The 20,537-nt window shown below is 43.8% G+C and overlaps 1 protein-coding gene across 6 annotated transcripts in view; it reads right to left on the minus strand.

Moving 5' to 3' along the window:
* The window catches only part of LOC140209849 (probable E3 ubiquitin-protein ligase RNF144A-A), a 104,991-nt gene that overhangs the window by 9,748 nt on the left and 74,706 nt on the right, over positions 1 to 20,537 (minus strand). For all 6 annotated transcript variants that reach the window (XM_072278438.1, XM_072278420.1, XM_072278429.1 and 3 more), the window contains 2 exons: positions 13,509 to 13,719; positions 9,245 to 9,395 (listed from right to left, as the gene is read on the minus strand). In XM_072278438.1, the coding sequence (XP_072134539.1) occupies positions 9,245 to 9,395; positions 13,509 to 13,719 (362 nt within the window). The remainder of the gene's footprint in view (positions 1 to 9,244; positions 9,396 to 13,508; positions 13,720 to 20,537) is intronic.

Here is a 20,537-nt window from a genome sequence, read left to right on the forward strand (position 1 = left end):
CTTTATAGGGATCTCTGATGCATATTATATTACCAATTTACTTTGTGTCCAAGTAAAATCAGGTATTTAAACATATTCTGTAACTCTGTTTCCAAAGTTCACATTTTCAGATATTTTACTTCACAATAAACCAACGGGAAATAGTGAATGTAGAAATATTTTTATTCCTATCTCTTCTATTGTGTGTTCTAAATGTATCATTTAGTAAGATTATCCTTGTCATCTGAAATCTGGCCTCTCTTAATAGAACCAAATTTCAAAAGTGCCGTTTGGCGGGAGAGCCACGCGCGCGCAGCTCTCCGGTAAAAATGATATCTTATCCGTTAAATAGGTGCCGTGGACAATTCTGATTTGATGGAGACAGGCGTGAAAGCACAGAGGTACATCTGGAGAAATTTCTGAAACACCAGTTCCCTGCCGTTGTTACTGCGCGATTGAGAATCTTCCAGAGGGAAGGCCTCAAAATCACCGGCTTTGCATGCTGCTGGTGACCGAGACTGAGGTCGAATCGTTCGGATAGAGATGGTGCTCGGTACTCGGTATCGGAGGGCTGATCGGAGGCTCAAAGTTTTCGGACGACTCAGAGTCGGACTGTGGTCGGACATGGCAGGGAGAGTTTTCTTCCTTCTCCTGTCTGTGTGAGATGTGGGACTTTCGAGAAACTTTGAACTCTTTTACTGTGCTCATGGACTGTTCTTCATCAAGTTATGGTATTGTTGCACAGTTGTAACTATATGTTATAATATGTGGTTTTGTTAGTTTTTTTCAGTCTTGGTCTGTCCTGTGTTTTGTGATATCACACCGAAGGAATATTGTATCATTTCTTAATGCATGCATTACTAAATGACAATAAAAAAGGACTGCGTGTCCTCATAATCTAATAATCTAATCTAATGTAACTAGTGGGGAGAACAGAAATGAAACTTCATCTAAAGCTTCTTTAACTCAATGGTTAAAGAATGGTTTCCTCCCTCACCACCATTCAGGGCCCCAGACCCAGGTGAGGCGACACTTCACCTGTGAGTCGGCTGGGGTGATATGCTGAGTCCGGTGCTCCCGATGCGGCCTTCTACATATTGGCAAGCCCCGACACAGACTGGGAGACTGCTTTGCTGAACACCTACTCTCTGTCCGCCAGAGAAAGCAGGATCTCCCAGTGGCCACACATTTTAATTTCACGTCCCATTCCCATTCTGATATGTCTATCCACAGCCTCCTCTACTGTAAGGATGAAGCCACACTCAGGTTAGAGGAACAACACCTTATATTCCATCTGGGTAGCCTCCAACCTGATGGTATGAACATTGACTTCTCTAATTTCCGTTAATGCCCCACCTCCCCTTCGAAACCCCATCTGTTATTTATTTATATACACACATTCTTTTTCTCTCTCTCCTTTTTCTCCCTCTGTCCCTCTCACTATACCCCTTGCCCATCCTCTGGGTTTCCTCATTCCCCCTATTCTTTCTTCCTAGGCCTCCTGTCCCATGATCCTCTCATATCCCTTTCGCCAATCAACTGTCCAGCTCTTGGCTCCATCCCTCCCCCTCCTGTCTATCAGTTCAGATCTCCCCCTCCCACTCCCACTTTCAAATCTCTTACTAGCTCTTCTTTCAGTTAGTCCTGACGAAGGGTCTCAGCCCGAAACTTCGACTGTACCTCTTCCTAGAGATGCTGCCTGGCCTGCTGCGCTCACCAGCAACTTTTATGTGTGTTGTTTAACTCAATGGTTTGTTATTTTACCTCCTACACCTAATAGTCAGTACTGTCTTTTTAGTGAATTGTCAAATAATTTGATGATATTTTGTGACATAACACCTACATCTATTTAGTTGAGTATATCCAAGGTTAAGATCAATTAAATTTTGGTAAATGCTGTAGCAATATAATGTGAAAGTGGACTTGAGGTACAAGGTCAGCCATGATTTCAACGAATGGTTAAAAGGATGCCAACGTCAGCTTCTTATGAACTTATGTGATACTCCGAGCACAAGGTTTAATGCCAAAGATGCTAACTACAGTGAAGAGATGCTTTGCAGTCTGGGCAATAGTTAAAAGTAACACCCTGGGCATGTTAGCCAACACTATGGCCATATTTTTTTTCTTAAAAAATTAGCCATGTTTCCGTCACACACAAATTCAAACTGGAGGTTGTAAGTACACCAACTGAAATACTTTTACTTAGAAACCACATTTCACTGAATTATGGTGAAGGTATGGCAAAATAAGAGAATACAATCCTAATAGTCTCATTCCCCTTTCTCCCTACTCCCATACACCCTTGCAACATATTCTCTCTCAGGCATGTTCCTAGTTGAGAGCTTAACATCCAGGGATACACATTACATCAAAAGGACCGGTAGGTAGCAGAGCTCTGTTAGTATAAAATTAAATCAGATCCTTAGAAAAGGTGAGATAGGATCAGAAGATTAGAATTCTTGTGGGTAGAGTTAAGAAACTGCAAGGATAAATAGACTCTGATGGGAGTTATGTACAGGCCTCTGAACAGCAGCCATGATTTGGAATATCCTTTACAAAGGGAGATTAAAAAAAAATATGTTCAGAGAGAAAGGTCTTAGGGAATTTCAATATGCAGGTAGGCTGGGAAAAACCAGGTTGGTGCTGAAACTGAAAAGAGGGAATTGTATACTGCCTACGAGATGACTTTTTTTTTTTTTAAGAGCAGCTTGTGGTTGAGCTCACTGGGAGAAAAGAATTCTCTGGATTGAGTTTGTGAGTAATAAACCAGATTTGATTAGGGAGCTTAAGGTAAAGGAACTCTTAGGAAACTGTGTTCATAAATTGATAGAATTCACCCTGCAGTTTGAGAAAGTGAATATAAATACAGTAAAGGGAATTACAGAGGCATGGGAGAGGAGCCGGCCAAAGTTGACTGGAAGGGGTCACTAGCAGGGATGATGGCAGACCAGCAATAGCTGGAGTTTCCAACAGCAATTCAAAAGGTGCAAGATAGATACATCCCCAAGTTGAAGGGAGGAAGAGGCAACTGTGGCTAACAAGGGAAGTTAAAGACAGCATTAAAGCAAAAGAGAGAGCATATAATATAGCAAAGAAATAGTGGAAAGTTAGAGGACTGGGAAGCAATTAAAACTCAACAGAAGGCAACTAAAAAAGCCATAAGGAGAGAATAGATGATACAAAGGTACGCTAGTCAATAATATAAAAGAGGATACAAAAAGTTTTTTCAGATATATGAAAAGTAAAAGAAATGCGAGAAAGGATATTGGACCTCTGGAAAATGACACTGGAGAGATAGCAATGGGGGTCAAAGAAATGGTAGACAAACTTAATAAGTGTTTTGTGTCAGGCTTCACTATGGAAGACACTAGCAGTGTGCTAGAAATTTGAGAAGGTCCTGGGGTGGAAGTGAATGTAGTTGCTATTACTAAGGAGAAGTTGCTTCGGAAGCTGAAAGTTCTAAAGGTTGATAATTCAGCAGGACTAGATGAAAGACACTCCAGGGTTCTGAATGACGTAACTGAAGAGATTGTGGAGGCACTGGTAATGACCTTTCAAGAATCACTAGATTATGCACAAGTTCTAGAGGACTGGAAAATTCCAAATTTCACTCCACTCTTTAAGAAGGGAAGGAGGCAGTAGAAAGGAAATTATAGGCCAGTTAGCCTGATTTCAGTGGTTGGGAAGATGTTGGAGCCATTACTAAGGATGAGGTTTTGGATACTTGGATCCACATGACAAAATAGGCCAAAGTCAACATGGGTTCCTTAAGGGGAAATCTTGCCTGACAAATCTGTTGGAATTCTTTGAGGAAATAACAGGTGTGAGAGATAAATAGTGTTTACTTGGATTTTCAGAAGTCCTTTGACAAAGTGCCACACTTGAAGTTGTAACAAGTTAAGAGCCCATAGTAATACAGGAAAGGTGCTACGATGATAGTAGATTGGGTGATTGGCAGGAGGCAAAGAGTGGGAATAACGGTAGCTTTTTCAAGTTGACTGCCAGTGACTAGTGGTGCTCTGCAGGGGTTGGTGTTGAGAACACTCATCACATTATATGTCAATGATTTGGATGATGGAATTGATAGCTTTGTGGCCAAGTCTGCAAATGATATGAAAACAGGGAAGTGCAGGTAGAATTGAGGAAGCATGGAGTCTGCAGAAGGACAGAATGCAGATAGAATATAGTGTAGGGAACTATATGGTTATGCACTTTGGTAGAAGAAATAAAGGTGTAGCCCTTCAGACGTGCAATGTGATGTTGGAGTCCTTATGGAGGATCTCGTAAAGTTTAATTTACAGATTGAGACAGTGGCAAGGAAGACAAATGCAATGTTCGCATTCATTTCGAAAGAACTAGAATATAAGAACAAGAATATAAAACTGAGGCTTTATAAGGCATTGGTCAATCCACACATTGAGCATTTTAATGTATTAGTCTGTACAAACTCTCAGTACTGATGGCTTGGGCATCCTCTCTTTCTCCCCTCTTTCAACAGATTTTTTTAATTTCAAAATATACTTTATTCAAAAATAAAATTAGATAGAATAAACCATTCAATAACTTTCCATCCTTTACATGTTTCCATTATGGTCTGTACATATCCATACTTATGGCCACCCACGTGGCACTCCAGTTGTTCACCTTACCACATCATTGTTGAGGGGTATACTCCCCACCACCCGACCCCTCCCACTCCCACGGGTGAAGAAACCTATACTGTGGTCCTTCCCCACCGGGCCCTTGCGTTGGCTGCACCAAGTTTCAGTGCGTCCCTCAGCACGTACTCCTGCAACCGAGAATGGGCCAGTCGGCAGCATTCTCCCATGGACATCTCCATGTGCTGGTAGATCATCAAGTTTCGGGCTGACCAAAGAGCGTCTTTCACCGAGTTGATGAAGCCCCGGATGTTTGTCTCCGTGTGCGTCCCCGGGAACAGCCCGTAGATCAGAGAGTCCTCTGTTATGCAGCTGCTGGGGATGAAATGTGACACTAGCCCATCCATCCTCCTCCACACCCTCATTGCGAACTGACAGTGTGCAAAGAGGTGGGTCACAGACTCCTCCTCACTGCAGTCCTCCCACGGGCAGTGGGATGTGAAGACGACATTCCAGGCGTACAGGAGGGCCCCTCTCACTGCCAGCCAGGCGAGGTCCTGGTGCCTGTTGGTGAGATCTGGCGATGAGGCATTTTGCCAGATGAACTGGACAGTCTGCTCAGGGAACCACCCCACTGTGTCCATCACGTCCTTCTCCTGCAGTGCCTGCAGGACATTACGTGCCGACCACTGCCTGATGGCCCTGTGGTCAAAGGCGTTCTCCTGGAAAAACTTTTCTACGAAGGACAGGTATGCCGGCAACGACCAGCCGACTGGGGCGTTGCGCGGGAGTGGGGCCAGACCTATTCTTCGTAGCCAGGGCGACAGGTAGAACCTGGGCATATAGTGGTACTTGGTGCCCACATACCTGGGTTCTACACACAACCTGATGCAGCCACACACAAAGCTGACCATCAGGGTGAGGGCGACATTGGGGGCATTCTTGCCCCCATTGTCCAGGGACTTGTGCATAATGGTCCGTCTGACCCGCTCCATCTTGGATCCCCAGACGAATCTGAAGACAGCTCGGGTGATTTCCGAACTGTAGGAGTGGGGGACGGGCCACACCTGTACCAAGTACGGCAGCCCTGAGAGCACCTCACACCTGATGACCAGGTTCTTGCCCGTTATCGATAGGGAGCACCCTCCCCACAGTCCCAGTTTCTGTTTCACCTTGACAGTCCGCTCCTGCCAGTTCTTGTTGCACGCCTCAGCCCCTCCGAACCAGATCCCCAACACTTTCACATGATCAGACCTGATGGTGAAGGGGACACTGGATCGGTCGGGCCAGTTGCCAAAGAGCATGGCTTCGCTCTTCGCGCTGTTGACCCTGGCCCCCGACGCTAGGTTGAACTGTTCGCAGATGCCAATCAACCTGCGAACTGACCTCGGATCAGAGCAGAAGACGGTGACATCGTCCATGTACAGGGAGGTTTTCACTTGGGTCCCTCCACTGCCTGGCAGCGTCACCCCTCTTATGCCCTCATCCCTCCTGATGGCTTCCACAAAGGGTTCTATGCAGCAGACAAACAAGACAGGGGAGAGGGGACAGCCCTGTCTAACTCTAGACCTGATGGAGAAGCTGTCTGTTTCCCACCTGCTGACCTGGACTGCACTATGGATGTCTGAGTAGAGCTGTCTGATCCAATTCCAGATTCCCTCCCCAAATCCCATTTTGGAGAGCACGTCCGCCATGTATGTGTGCGATATCCTGTCGAAGGCTTTCTCCTGGTCCAAGCTGACCAGGCAGGCGTTTACCCTCCTGTCCTGCATGTAGGCGATGGTGTCCCTCAGCAGCGCGAGGCTGTCTGAGATCCTCCTGCCCGGTACAGCACAGGTTTGGTCCGGGTGGATCACCTGTCCGAGAGCAGACTTGATCCTGTTGGCAATAGCCTTGGACAGGATCTTGTAATCCACATTCAGGAGAGAGATGGGTCTCCAATTTCTAATGTCCTCCCTTTCCCCCTTCTGCTTGTAGATGAGGGTGATAATGCCTTTCCTCATGGACTCTGACATGCTGCCGGCCAGAAGCATAGTGTTGTACAATTCCAGCAGGTCTGGGCCCATCCTTTCAACAGATGGAAGCTTTTCAACAGATAGAAGGTACAAGAGCCTGAAAGCACGGAACACCAAGTCAATGACAGCTTCCAATCCACTACTCTAAGACTACTGAACAGACCTCACTTTAGTTAAGATGGACCACACAATCTACGTTTCAAGGCCTTGCACTTTATTGTGTGGCTTGTTTATGGGATTGCTTCACTTAGTTAACTTACTATATTTTTCCCCTATAAAAACACACCCTCATATTTAATATCTAGTATTTAAGTTTGCTGATGACTCCAGTGTCATTGGCCGAATCAAAGGTGGTGACGAATCAGCATACAGGTGGCTGTTTGGAAATCTGGCTAAGCGGTGCCATGACTACAAACTCTCACTCAATGTCTGCAAGACCAAGGAGCTGATTATTGACTTCAGGAGGAGGAATCCAAAGATCCATGAGCCAGTCCTCATCAAGGGATCAAAGATGAAGAGGGTCAGCAACTTTGCCTTCCTCAGTTTTATCATTTCAGAGGATCTGTCCTGAGTCCAGCACGTAAGTGTTATTACGAGGACAGCACAGCAGCACTTCTACTTTATTAGAAATTTGCGAAGATTCAGCATGACACCTAAGACTTTGACAAACTTTTATAGATGTATGGTGGAGAGTCCGAGGGGTGATTGATATGTTCGTGGCCTAAGGTAGAAGGAGTCACTTGTAGACAACCTAGCACATTTATTTTTCAACATAGTCCCCTCCTACATTTACACACTTAGCCCAAAGTTCGTGGAGCATACAGATCTTGGACCTCCAGAAAGTGTCCACAGATGGGTAATTGATAAGTTCATGGCCTAAGGTAGAAGGAGATGAGTTATATAGCTCTCGTTACATGCACATGCAGTTCAACTGTTTGAGTGATTATGAAAAAGTTTGAAGTTAATAACTCTTCTTCTACCTTAGGCCACGAACTTATCAATCACCCCTGATGAGTTATTAACTTCAAACTTTCTGCATAATCACTCAAAGAGTTGAACTGCATGTGCATGTAATGAGAGCTGTATAACTCATCACCTTCTACCTTACACCACAAACTTATCAATCACCCCTGCTGTGGACACTTTCTGGAGGTCCAAGATCCATATGCTCCACGACCGCTGGACTAAGTGTGTAAATGTAGGAGGGGACTATGTTGAAAAATAAATGTGCTAGGTTTTCTAAAATCGATTCCTTATATCTTAGGCCGCGAACTTATCAATCATCCCTCCTATGTTGACTGGTTGCATCACAGCCTGGGGTGGAAACACCAATGCCCTTGAATGGAAGATCCTACAAAAAGTAGTAGATACGGCTCAGTTCATCAAAGGTAAAGCCCTCAACACCATTGAGCACAACCACACGGAGCACTGTTGCAGGAACGCAGCATCCATCATCTAGGATCTCCATCATCCAGGCCATAACCTCTTCTCATTTCTGCCATCAGAAAGAAGGTACAGGTGCCTCAGGACCCACACCACCAGGTTTAGGAACAGTTATTTCCCCTCAACCAACAGCTTTTTGAACTAGAATTTCACTCGTCCCATCGCTAAACTGTTCCTACAACCTATGGACTCACTTTCAAAGACTTTTGATCTTATATTCATATTGCTTATTATTATTTTCCTTTGTATTTGTATAGTTTGTAGTCTCTGCACATTGGTTGCTTGTCCATCCTGTTGGGTGCAGTCTTTCATTGATTCTTTTGTAGTTCTTAGATTTACTCTGTATATCTGCAAGAAAATGAATCTCACGGTTGTACATGGTGATATTTATGTACTTTGATAATAAATTTACTTTGAATTTTGAATTCTATGAACAACATTTTGGTTACTCTTCCAAAAAATCTCTTTGGACTTGGTGCCTTTATTCTGTTAATCTAAGGTGATGAATCATATGATTCATAAATGCATATTACTATTGGTTGATTTAACAAGTTGTTATAGTAAGAGCACTTTACCAATTTCAACCTTGTTATTGCTGCACTTTACCACAGATTACACTCTGAACTGACAGAACACAGAGAAGTTTCACCAGATATACTCGAGTCTGACTGGTTTGTCATTTAAAGAAAGGTTAAGTAGACTGGCTCTATACTTCCTAAAGTCTGGAAGAATGAGATATGATTCCATTGAAAAATATGTGATTCTTAGTGAGCCTAACAAAATGGATGCAGGGATGACATTTCCCTCAGGTGGGCCATCTACAACTAGAAATAGGAATTTCAAAATAAAAGGATTGTCATTCAGGACAGAAATGAGAAGAATTTTTGAGATACTCCACTCAGGAGGGCATTGGAGAATCAGTAATTGAATGTATTCAAGAAAAACATTCATAAGATTTTCTGACATTAAGGGACTCAAAGGATACAGATTTGTATAAGAAAATATCAGCCACGATCTTCTTGGATGGTGAAGCAGCAAAATAACCTATTTCAGCATGATTTGCTTTTTCCAGTTGTGTGAAAATCAAATGAAATTAGTCTTAACTTGTTTTACCATATGGCATGTGCAAACATGACAGCATATATCAATGTGCATAAGTACATACTTCCATCTTAATTCATTCATTGAATCAATCGTTGCTTCACTTACATCAAGGGATTCCAGGCAGTACCAGCAAAAGGCATGCTTGCAATTTTTACACATCATTTGTGCACAACCCTCATCTCTTTCGATATAGACTTTGCATTTTGGACAACGTTTGATTGGGACATCATCCCCTTCATCATTTTCAAAGAATGAACTAGACGAATGGAGAAAAGAAAATCATTTTCAAATACCTGCTTCAGGTATCTCAAGCAATACAACAGAAATGGACCCACCCTATACTGTAACCAGTGTGAAAAATCAGCAATTAATTTCTACTCAAGCAATGATTTTCATTTGTTATCTGCACCTGAATGTAAAACACTCTCATAAAGTAAACTTGCAACCTATTTGTAATTTCAGTGCAAGGTACCTCATAAATCACAAGTATAAGGGATTTTGTCAAAAATAATTGAAATGAAGTGGCATTTCCTTCAATGTTATCTGTTCTTTGCATGTTTTTTCTGTTCAAATAATGTTCTAGGCCCGGAGCCTTTTGCTGCACCGGTGCCCAGATCCTAGTGCAAGGTATAATATGCTGTTCAGACAATTTAAACGATACTGGAAAGACAGGACATCTGGATTGTAGATGAGAGCTGATTTTACTTGCTCTCCCATGATATTCGCTCCTCTTTCCATGGCACTGAGGCTACGAAGGCTGCCCCCAGCTGTTGTACTCCATGCCCACTACTATGATGAATTGATACTGAGGCTTGGGCCTATTCCAGGCTGCTACAGGGTTCAGATCCAAGGACTCATTTTGGTTCGTAATGTTGTTGCTCAATTCTATTGTCTGCATGATTTATGTTTTTCCCTCTTTCTCTACGCGTCAAGTGTTGGTCTTCATTTTTTTAATGTTTTTTTGGGGTTTCTTGCTTTGTGACTGCCTGCAAGCAAACAAATCTCAAGGTTGCATAATTTATCCATTCTTTGATAATAAATGTACTTTGAACTTTGAGAAGCAAAAAAAGATCTACTTTGCAGAAGATTATTTTCATAAGTTAACGTAACTGCCAAACTTAAGCATAGCAATATCCTGCACACAGCAAATGACCAGATAAACTTTCTGACAACTTTGAATAAGGAATACCACACAGTGGAACCTTTGACAGATCTATTGAGTCTTCGGAAATATCAATACTAATATTGTAAATGGCATTTACAAACGTTTGTAAAATGGCAAACTTACAAAATGACCAGACATACGTACAAGTATAAAAAGGTGAATCAAATGCTAATTGTTTAACTTTGGTCGAACATTGAAGGCTGCTATATACACCATAGGGACAGTGCACTGTTCCGAATCGACAGCTCCAATAAAGCAAATAGTGAGCACTTGTTAACAATCACAAAGTGCTGGAGGAACTCAGCAGGCGGAACAACATACATGGAAAAAAGTATAGTCAATGTTTCAGGCCGAGACCCTTCAACAGGACTGGAGAAAAAAAAAAATGAGTAGATTTAAAAAGTGGATTTAAAAGAATCCAGAAGAAGTGGGATCTCCCAGTGGCCACCTATTTTAATTCCACTTCCCATTCCCATACGTCAATCCATGGCCTCCTCGACTGTCACAATGAGGCCACTCAGGTTGGAAGAATAACACCTTATATTCCGTCTGGGTAACCTCCAACCTGATGGCATGAATATCGATTTCTCAAACTTTTGTGTTATGGCCCCCCCACCCCCCCCCATGGTCTCCTTCACCATTCCCCATCCCCTTTTCCTTCTCTCACCTCACCTCCTTGCCTGCCCATCACCTCCCTCTAGTGGCTCCTCTCCCCCTTTTCTTTCTTCCATGGCCTTCTATCCTCACCCATCAGACCCCCCCTTCTCCAGCCCCGCATCTGTTTCACCAATCAACTTCCCAACTATTTACTTCATCCCTCCTTTCCCACCTCCCCCCCACCCCGGTTTCACCTATCACACCTCTCTTTACCCTCACCCACCTTTCAAATCTACTCCCCATCTTTTTTTGCCCAGTCCTCCCAAAGGGTCTTGACCCGAAATGGCGACTGTACTTTTTACCTGCTGAGTTCCTCCAGCATTTTGTGTGTTGCTTAGATTTCCAGCATCTGCAGATTCTCTCTTGTCCGTGTTAATATTGGTTCTTTAGTATAATGCGTGTCAGACTCTCAAAAGATGTGATGAGAAATGACATAAATGTAACCCTATTTATTTCTTCTTTATTTCAGAAATGTTGCCTCTGGGATAGCTACTAGAGCTAATTTTGCACGGAAGTGACAGAGCAAGGATCCAGTGGGAAAAGTAAACAAGAGAAACATAACTGAGAAAATGAAAATGGGTGCACAGATGACACACTTTTCTGATGAGATGAAATGGCTAAAATACTGTGCTGTATCAAAGGTTACAAAACAATGAATGACATTTAAATCCATACCTCTTTACGTTACAACTGCATAAATTATAACCTTGTTCTCAGCCAAAATATACATCTGCAAATCATGCTAAAGCACCATGATAATTGCAATTTGCTGCACTGGTAAAATTGGAACCTTATGCCAGGTTTGGGGCAAATCCTGTCCATCTAGACCAGTCACAAAGATCAGCACAGTTGATATACTGTAACTGTATACACAAAATTCATTAAAGATTGCTTCTAGTTCTGAACTGGCAGACTGGGCTCAGACCTTTTATACCACCACTGCTAGTTATCACTAAGCTTCAATTGGATTTATGGTGCAGTTGCACCTACCCTGCATCTTTCAACACATCATAAGACACAGGAGCAGAGTTAGGCCATTTGCCCCATTGAGTCTGCCCCACCATTCAATCATGGCTGATCTTTTCCTTCCCCTCCTCAGCACCAAACCCCGGCCTTCTCCCCATAACCTTCAATGCCATGGCCAATCATGAACCCATTAATCCCCTCCTTAAGCTCACCCAACGACCCGGCCTCCACAGCTGCCTGTGGTAACAAATACTACAAATCTACCACCTTCTCGTTAAAGAAATTCCTCTGCATCTCTATTTTAAATTGATGACCCTCTACCCTGAGGCTGTGGCCTGTTATTCCAGACACCCCCCCCCCACCCACCATGGGAAACATTCTTTCCACATCTGCTCTGTCTAGGCCTTTCAACATTAGAAACGTTTCTGTGAGATTCCACGCCCCCCCCCCCCACCTCATGAAATGAATACTAACATTGCATTTGCATTCCTCACCACCAACTCAACTTGCAAGTTAACCTTTAGGGTGTTCTGCATGAGGACACCAAAGTTCCTTTCAATCTCAGATTTTTGGATTTTCTCCCCTTGTAGAAAATTATCTGCACATTTATTTCTATTACCAAAGTGCATGACTGTGTATTTTCTAACAGTGTATTTCATTTACCAGTTTCTTGCCCATCCTCCTAATCTCAGAATCAGGTTTATTCTCACTGGCATGTGTCATCTGTCTAAGTCCTTCTGCAGCCTACCTGTTTCCTCAACACTACCTGTCTCTCCACCAATCTTCCTATCAACTGCAAACTTGGCCACAGAGTCATCAATTCCATCATCTATATCATTGATATACAGCATAAAAAGTAGCGGTCCCAATACTAACCCCTGCAGAACACCACTACTCACTGCCAGCCTACCAAGAAAAGGATTTTTTTTATTCCCACTCACTGCCTCCTGCCAATCAGCCAATGCTCAACCATGCCAGTACCTTTCCTGTAATACCATGGGCTCAACTTGGTAAGCAGCCTCATGTGTGGCACCTTGTCAAAGGCCTTCTGAAAGTCAAATATACAACCTCATCCTTAACAATTGACTCCAACATCTTCCCAACCACTGAGGTCTGGTTAACTGGTCTATAATTTCTTATCTGCTGCCTCCCTCCTTTCTTAAAGAGTGGGAATGACATTTGCAATTTTCTAGTCCTCCAGGACCATGCCACAGTCCAAAGCATTACACTTGCGTCTTTTCTTTTGTGATGGGAACCTTTACCTTTGAGGCTATTAAGCTTAATTTCATTTTCTGCAAATTACACTGATGTAAAAAATGTAGCAATAAAACTATTTTGATTATTTCAAGGATGAATAATTATATGAGTATTTTGAAAAGTGGAATGATGTCAATTTTGTAGTTCCAATTCACTCACAAAATAATATTGTATATAAGACCATCTCATGATGGAAATCTTCTCTGCAGTTTCCCCCCCCCCCAACTTTACAAGCAGAAGTGCTACAGATCTGTCAATGTATCAGCAGAAGAGGCATAAAGAAATGCAAAAGCAGCATCTGCTGTCAGTAAAGCAAAGGAGTACCTTCTTTCTCCAGGAAGGAATGAGGTAATGGGCATGTTTTCTTGGCAACCCTGCCCTGGATGCCAATTTGCTTTGCAGAGAGAGCAAAACTGCAAATTACAGGCTGCACATTGCACCATCTGGGCCTGCTGCAGCTCCACCTCCTTGATTTGGCAGACGGACTGGCAAGTAGAGGACGGGCACCAAGTTCGGTACGGATCCAAAAGCACTTCTGAAAGACATTTAAGCAACACACATCAAAGTTGCTGGTGAACGCAGCAGGTCAGGCAGCATCTCTAGGAAGAGGTACAGTCGACGTTTCAGGCCGAGACCCTTCGTCAGGACTAACTGAAGGAAGAGTTGTCTGAAAGACATTTAGTTATGTAACCAATTGTGCAAACACAAGGCAGAAATTCTTTACAACCCACAGCATGTATTTGCTGAAAGACCCATTATCTTTGACATTATGGATATTTTCAGGTTACTTACTTAGATTGAAGTGGTTACGGTGCAGAGAACTTTAAATAAATAACTGACAAAAGTAGCTATTACTTGCAAAGTTTGTAACTTATTAGTTGTACTTTTTTCAGTAAAAAATGTGGGTTTACAAAGGCAGATTCTTATGATGTCCAGAACATTCGGCTCAAAATACCTACTGTGCTCCTCTCTGGTTTCCTACTAAAATGGGTTTCCCAAATTCTTTATTTGATAAAGAAAATAGGCCAAGTCAGGCAAAATAATTTACATGTCCAGATTATGTTGCAAAGGACAATGGAAAGGGTCAGTATAGACTCAACACTAACAATCCAACTTTCTTTATAATGAATGTCAACCTCCCATAGACTTTTACACATGGCATTAGTTATTCGAAAAGATCTGCTAGAAAAGGAGCAGATGCAGAGGGAATAAGGTTACAATATAATAAGAACATGCAACTAGCTATATTATTAAATTTCAGAGTTATCTGTGCTCATCTTATTAGCCTGCAAAACTAGTTTTGAGACATTAGAAGTAGAACAGTATCACTATGGTAACCAGAAGGTATAGGACCTGTCAACAAACAAATTGCTGGAGGATTTCAATGAGTAGAACAGCATCTGTGAGGGAAAGGATACGTAGGTGTTGAGGGTCAAAATTGTCCTGATACAGGAAAGGATAAGTAACAACTAGAGGGCAAAGTTTGAAGGTGAGAGGTAAAATATTTAAAAGGGATCTGAGAGGCAATTTCTTCACACAGTGGCTGGCGCATATATGGAGAGAGCTGCCACAGAAAGTGGTTGAGGCAGTATAATAGCAATATTTAAAAGTCATTTGGTCAAGCAGATGGATAGGAGCAGTCTACTCTGCTTTCTATGTGACTGTGTGGCTAAGCAAAACTCCAATGCCATCTTCAAATACGATAATGGCACTACTGTTGGGCAAATCAGGTGGCAATGAGTCAATGAGTTATTAGAGCAGACATGATACCTGGTTGAGGGAAGCCACAACAACCTCTTGCCCAACGTCAGCAAATCTAGAAAAGCTGACTCTTGACTTCAGGAAGGCATAGGAGGACAAACATGGGGCAGTGTACATTAGGTACTTGGCAGTGGACTCAGTCAACAACTTTAAATTATATGTGTTAATTTAAATTATATGTAAATAATTTATGTAAATATAAATTTTATATTTATATAAAATAGGGATGACATCTCTACCAGGGTGGAGGCGTAAAGCGCTCTTTCCCTCTGCTAGCTTGCAGGTTACCCTTGGGCAGGTAGCGCATGGTCAGCCCCTCCGATCAGGATCACATGAGCAGGTGGTGGATGGTCATACGAACAGCTGGAGCACATCACAATTCCTGGTCATGTGACCTCTGACGCCAGGCAATCTCCGAAGAGTATTGCTAATGGCTGAGGTCACCCATCTTGTAAAGAAACTGCTCAGAGCGCAATGGCAAACCACTTCTACGGAAAAATTTGCCAAAAACAATCATGGTCATGGAAAAACCATGACAGCCCCGTTATATGGCACAGCACATAATGAATGAATTATATATAAACAACTTCAAATTATAAATAAACTTTATATGCATGTAACATGGAAGCAGGGATTTGGTGAGTGAGACAGAAGACACTGATTATGAATAATTACATTAATCATTTATTTACAACCAGCAAAAGATTTGACCAAACATCTAAGTTCTCCCAAGTTGCACAAACTACAAAACTAAATATTCAACAAACAGATACTTAGTTAAGCATGCGGGTGGGCCTCAATCCTGGAGCATACTTTCCCGCAAACAACCGGAATTCTGCAGATGCTGGAAATTCAAGCAACACACATCAAAGTTGCTGGTGAACGCAGCAGGCCAGGCAGCATCTGTAGGAAGAGGTGCAGTCGACGTTTCAGGCCGAGACCCTTCGTCAGGACTAACTGAAGGAAGAGTGAGTAAGGGATTTGAAAGTTGGAGGGGGAGGGGGAGATCCAAAATGATAGGAGAAGACAGGAGCGGGGTGGATAGAGCCAAGAGCTGGACAGGTGATAGGCAAAAGGGGATACGAGAGGATCATGGGACAGGAGGTCCGGGAAGAAAGACAAGGGAGGGGGGGACCCAGAGGATGGGCAAGAGGTATATTCAGAGGGACAGAGGGAGAAAAAGGAGAGTGACAGAAAGAATGTGTGCATAAAAATGAGTAACAGATGGGGTACGGGGGTGAGGTGGGGCCTAGCGGAAGTTAGAGAAGTCGATGTTCATGCCATCAGGTTGGAGGCTACCCAGACGGAATATAAGGTGTTGTTCCTACAACCTGAGTGTGGCTTCATCTTTACAGTAGAGGAGGCCGTGGATAGATATGTCAGAATGGGAATGGGATGTGGAATTAAAATGTGTGGCCACTGGGAGATCCTGCTTTCTCTGGCGGACAGCGCAACGTGTTCAGCAAAGCGGTCTCCCAGTCTGCGTCGGGTCTCGCCAATATATAAAAGGCCACATCGGGAGCACCGGACGCAGTATATCACCCCAGTCGACTCACAGGTGAAGTGTTGCCTCACCTGGAAGGACCGTTTGGGGCCCTGAATGGTGGTAAGGGAGGAAGTGTAAGGGCATGTGTAGCACTTGTTCCGCTTACACGGATAAGTGCCAGGAGGGAGATCAGTGGGGAGGGATGGGGGGGACGAATGGACAAGGGAGTTGTGTAGGGAGCGATCCCTGCGGAATGCAGAGGGAGGGGGAGGGAAAGATGGGCTTAGTGGTGGGATCCCGTTGGAGGTGGCGGAAGTTACGGAGAATAATATGTTGGACCCGGAGGCTGGTGGGGTGGTAGGTGAGGACCAGGGGAACCCTATTCCTAGTGGGGTGGCGAGAGGATGGAGTGAGAGCAGATGTACGTGAAATGGAGGAGATGCGTTTAAGAGCAGAGTTGATAGTGGAGGAAGGGAAGCCCCTTTCTTTAAAAAAGGAAGACATCTCCCTCGTCCTAGAATGAAAAGCCTCATCCTGAGAGCAGATGCGGCGGAGACGGAGGAATTGCGAGAAGGGGATGGCGTTTTTGCAAGAGACAGGGTGAGAAGAGGAATAGTTCAGATAGCTGTGAGAGTCAGTAGGCTTATAGTAGACATCAGCGGATAAGCTGTCTCCAGAGACAGAGACAGAAAGATCTAGAAATGGGAGGGAGGTGTCGGAAATGGGCCAGGTAAACTTGAGGGCAGGGTGAAAGTTGGAGGCAAAGTTAATAAAGTCAACGAGTTCTGCATACGTGCAGGAAGCAGCGCCAATGCAGTCGTCGATGTAGCGAAGGAAAAGTGGGGGACAGATACCAGAATAGGCACGGAACATAGATTGTTCCACAAAGCCAACAAAAAGGCAGGCATAGCTAGGACCCATACGGGTGCCCATAGCTACACCTTTAGTTTGGAGGAAGTGGGAGAAGCCAAAGGAGAAATTATTAAGAGTAAGGACTAATTCCGCTAGACGCAGCAGAGTGATGGTAGAGGGGAACTGATTAGGTCTGGAAGTATATAAGGACTGGACATCATGGTGAAAATAATGCGGTGGGAGCCAGGGAACTTAAAATCATCGAAAAGTTTAAGAGCGTGAGAAGTGTCACGAACATAGGTCGGAAGGGATTGAACAAGGGGTGATAAAACAGTGTCGAGGTATGCAGAAATGAGTTCGGTGGGGTAGGAGCAAGCTGAGACAATAGGTCGGCCAGGACAGGCAGGTTTGTGGATCTTGGGTAGGAGGTAGAAACGGGAAGTGCGGGGTGTGGGAACTATAAGGTTGGTAGCAGTGGATGGGAGATCCCCTGAGCGGATAAAGTCGGTGATGGTGTGGGAGACAATGGCCTGGTGCTCCTTAGTAGGGTCACGATCGAGGGGTAAATAAGAGGAGGTATCCGCGAGTTGTCGCTGTGCCTCCGCAAGGCAGAGGTCAGTACGCCAGACTACAACAGCACCCCCCTTATCGGCGGGTTTAATAATAAGGTTAGGATTAGTGCGGAGGGAGTGGAGAGCAGAGCGTTCGGAAGGAGTGAGGTTGGAATGGGGACAAGCATACTTTCCCAATGGTTCTTCAGCACTGGTCACGACCTCAGTATCAAACAGACCCCGAGGACAAAGGAAAGAGGCCAAGCCTCCTTCAGGCACTTGAAACCTGACACAGGTGCTGTAGTACAGGGGTCCCCAACCTTTCTCACACCGTGGACCAGCCGATAAGTCAATTATCAGAGGAGCTTGAAGTGTTGAATGAACTTCCAGTAGAAGTGGTAGTGGCAGGTTTGATTATTATCATTCAGAGAAAAATTGGACAGATATATGGACAGGAAAGGAATGGAGGGTTATGATCTGAGTGCAGGTCAGTGGGACTAGGGAGAGTAGCGTTCGGCACGGACTAGAAGGGCAGAGATGGCCTGTTTCCGTGCTGTAATTGTTATATAGTTATATAAGTCAATAGTATCATAACATTTTAAGTAATGTTTGGATATTAAACACACAGCACGTATTTTCCCCATATGAACATATAAAATCATTGCAACACACCAATATCGCTGAATCAGTGGGAGCACTAGGCTTGTTTTCCTGCAACAACACGGTCCTATTGAAGCGTGATGGGAGACAGCGATACTCGAAGGGGGTTCCTTATGTTCAGTCTATTCCGCAGTTTAGTTTTCGTTGCATTCATTGCAGCGATATGTTGGAAATAGAAGCAACGTTTTAAGTGCTTTCATGGTTATCTCAGGATATTTAGCCTTGACTTTGATCCAGAATGCCGGCAGAGATGTTATGTCAAACAGACTTTTCAGCCCGTCGTCATTTGCAAGCTCGAGGAGTTGATCTCCTTCCCGCACCAAAATGGATGACGCACGGGTAATAACCTCGCATGCGTTCAAGCTCAACAGTGGACGTGACAGGGAATGAGGGAAGGTGCAGCTGACTCATATCACCAAATCATATAGCTTCCTCACGGCCCAGTAGCGCATGCTTTGCGGCCCGGTACCAGTCCGCGGCTCGGTGGTTGGGGACCGCTGCTGTAGTACACACACAATACAATCAATGGGAAAGAAATGTTGCATACTTCAAGCGATAGAAGCTGTTTTTGACCAACAAATAAAATGACCCCCACATAACAATGCATTAACATATTACAAGCCCCATCTTGGGCCCAACACATCGACTCAGTGGCCATTTTATTACATATTTGATATACCTAAAAAAGTGGACACTATGTGTATGTTCATGCTCTTCTGCTGCTGTAGCCCATCCACTTCAAGGTTTGATATATCATACATTCAGAGATGCTCTCCGTACACCACCATGGTAATGCATGGTTATTTGAGTTACTGTCATCTTCCTATCAGCTTGAACCATTTTGGCCTATTCTCCTCTGACCTCTGACATTAACAAGGTATTTTCACCCACAGAACTGCTGCTCACTAGATTTTTTTTTGTTGTTTTTTGCACCATTCTCTGTAAATTACATGAAAATCCCAAGAGTTCAACTTTCTGAGATACTACAACAATTATTCCATGGTCAAAGTCACTTAGATCACACTTCTTCCCTTTCCTGATGTTTAGTCTGTACAACGACTGAACCTAGTGACTATGTCTGTATGCTTTGATGCATTGGGTTGTTGCCACAGGACTGGCTGATTAACAAGCAGGTGTACAGGTGTCCTGTATAGTGTGGCACTGGGTGTAGACTCAATCAGAAAGTGTGCCAGTGTCTTAATTTTCTTAGGAGTTTAAAGCAACGTTCCACACCTCAACAGCAAGTCTTTGAGGTCAAGGCCACAGGTCTCTCGAGTATGAGATTTTGATGGCTACACATAGGGGGCAATTGCAGCACATCCATTATCTGTTGCATTCTGTACCAAGTGAAGGCAGCAGCTGCTGCCAGAGGAGAATGAGCAGGGAGCCATGGAACCCAAGGACCATGAGACAGACCTGGAGACAGCAGAATATCTTGCTGAACACCCGCAATTTTATCTTTCAGTGGCCAGAGGGAGGCAGGCATTGACTACAGTGACACAAGAGTCTACTTACAGATGTGATTTTTGCAAAATAAAATCCCCTAAAGCAAATCAAATGTCGCTTCCTAATGCCAACATAGTATACCAATAATCATCTGGGAGATCTCAGGGGATGCATAAAACCACTTCCATGAATGCAACATGTGAAGGAATGAATTCCTGCTGTACTCATTTAAATGTTTTTTTTGAAACAACATCTTTGCATTTTCTGAAAAAGGACGCTCTACTTAAGCAAGTGAAGCTTCTAGGTTTTCTGCGAGGACCCCCAGTCTACAGCGTAAGGAACCAAGTAGGTGACCTTGATGTACATTGTAAGATCATGAAATTTTGATCAGCATTATTGGGTGCAAAGTTTGTCTCCTGGTGGAAACCACAGCAGCCTTCTTCTATACGGCTCTTCCTACAGCAATCCTGGCAGGTGTCCTGTTCCCCAACCTGCTCCTCATCACCCCCTACTCCAGTGTGCAGGACCTTACTCCAGCCATATTAACCCAAACCTCCACGTCCCATTGTGTGAATTTGGATTCTACCTCCCTATCTA

Source organism: Mobula birostris, chromosome 2 (assembly GCF_030028105.1).
Source record: "Mobula birostris isolate sMobBir1 chromosome 2, sMobBir1.hap1, whole genome shotgun sequence".
Taxonomy (NCBI): Eukaryota; Metazoa; Chordata; class Chondrichthyes; order Myliobatiformes; family Myliobatidae; genus Mobula; species Mobula birostris.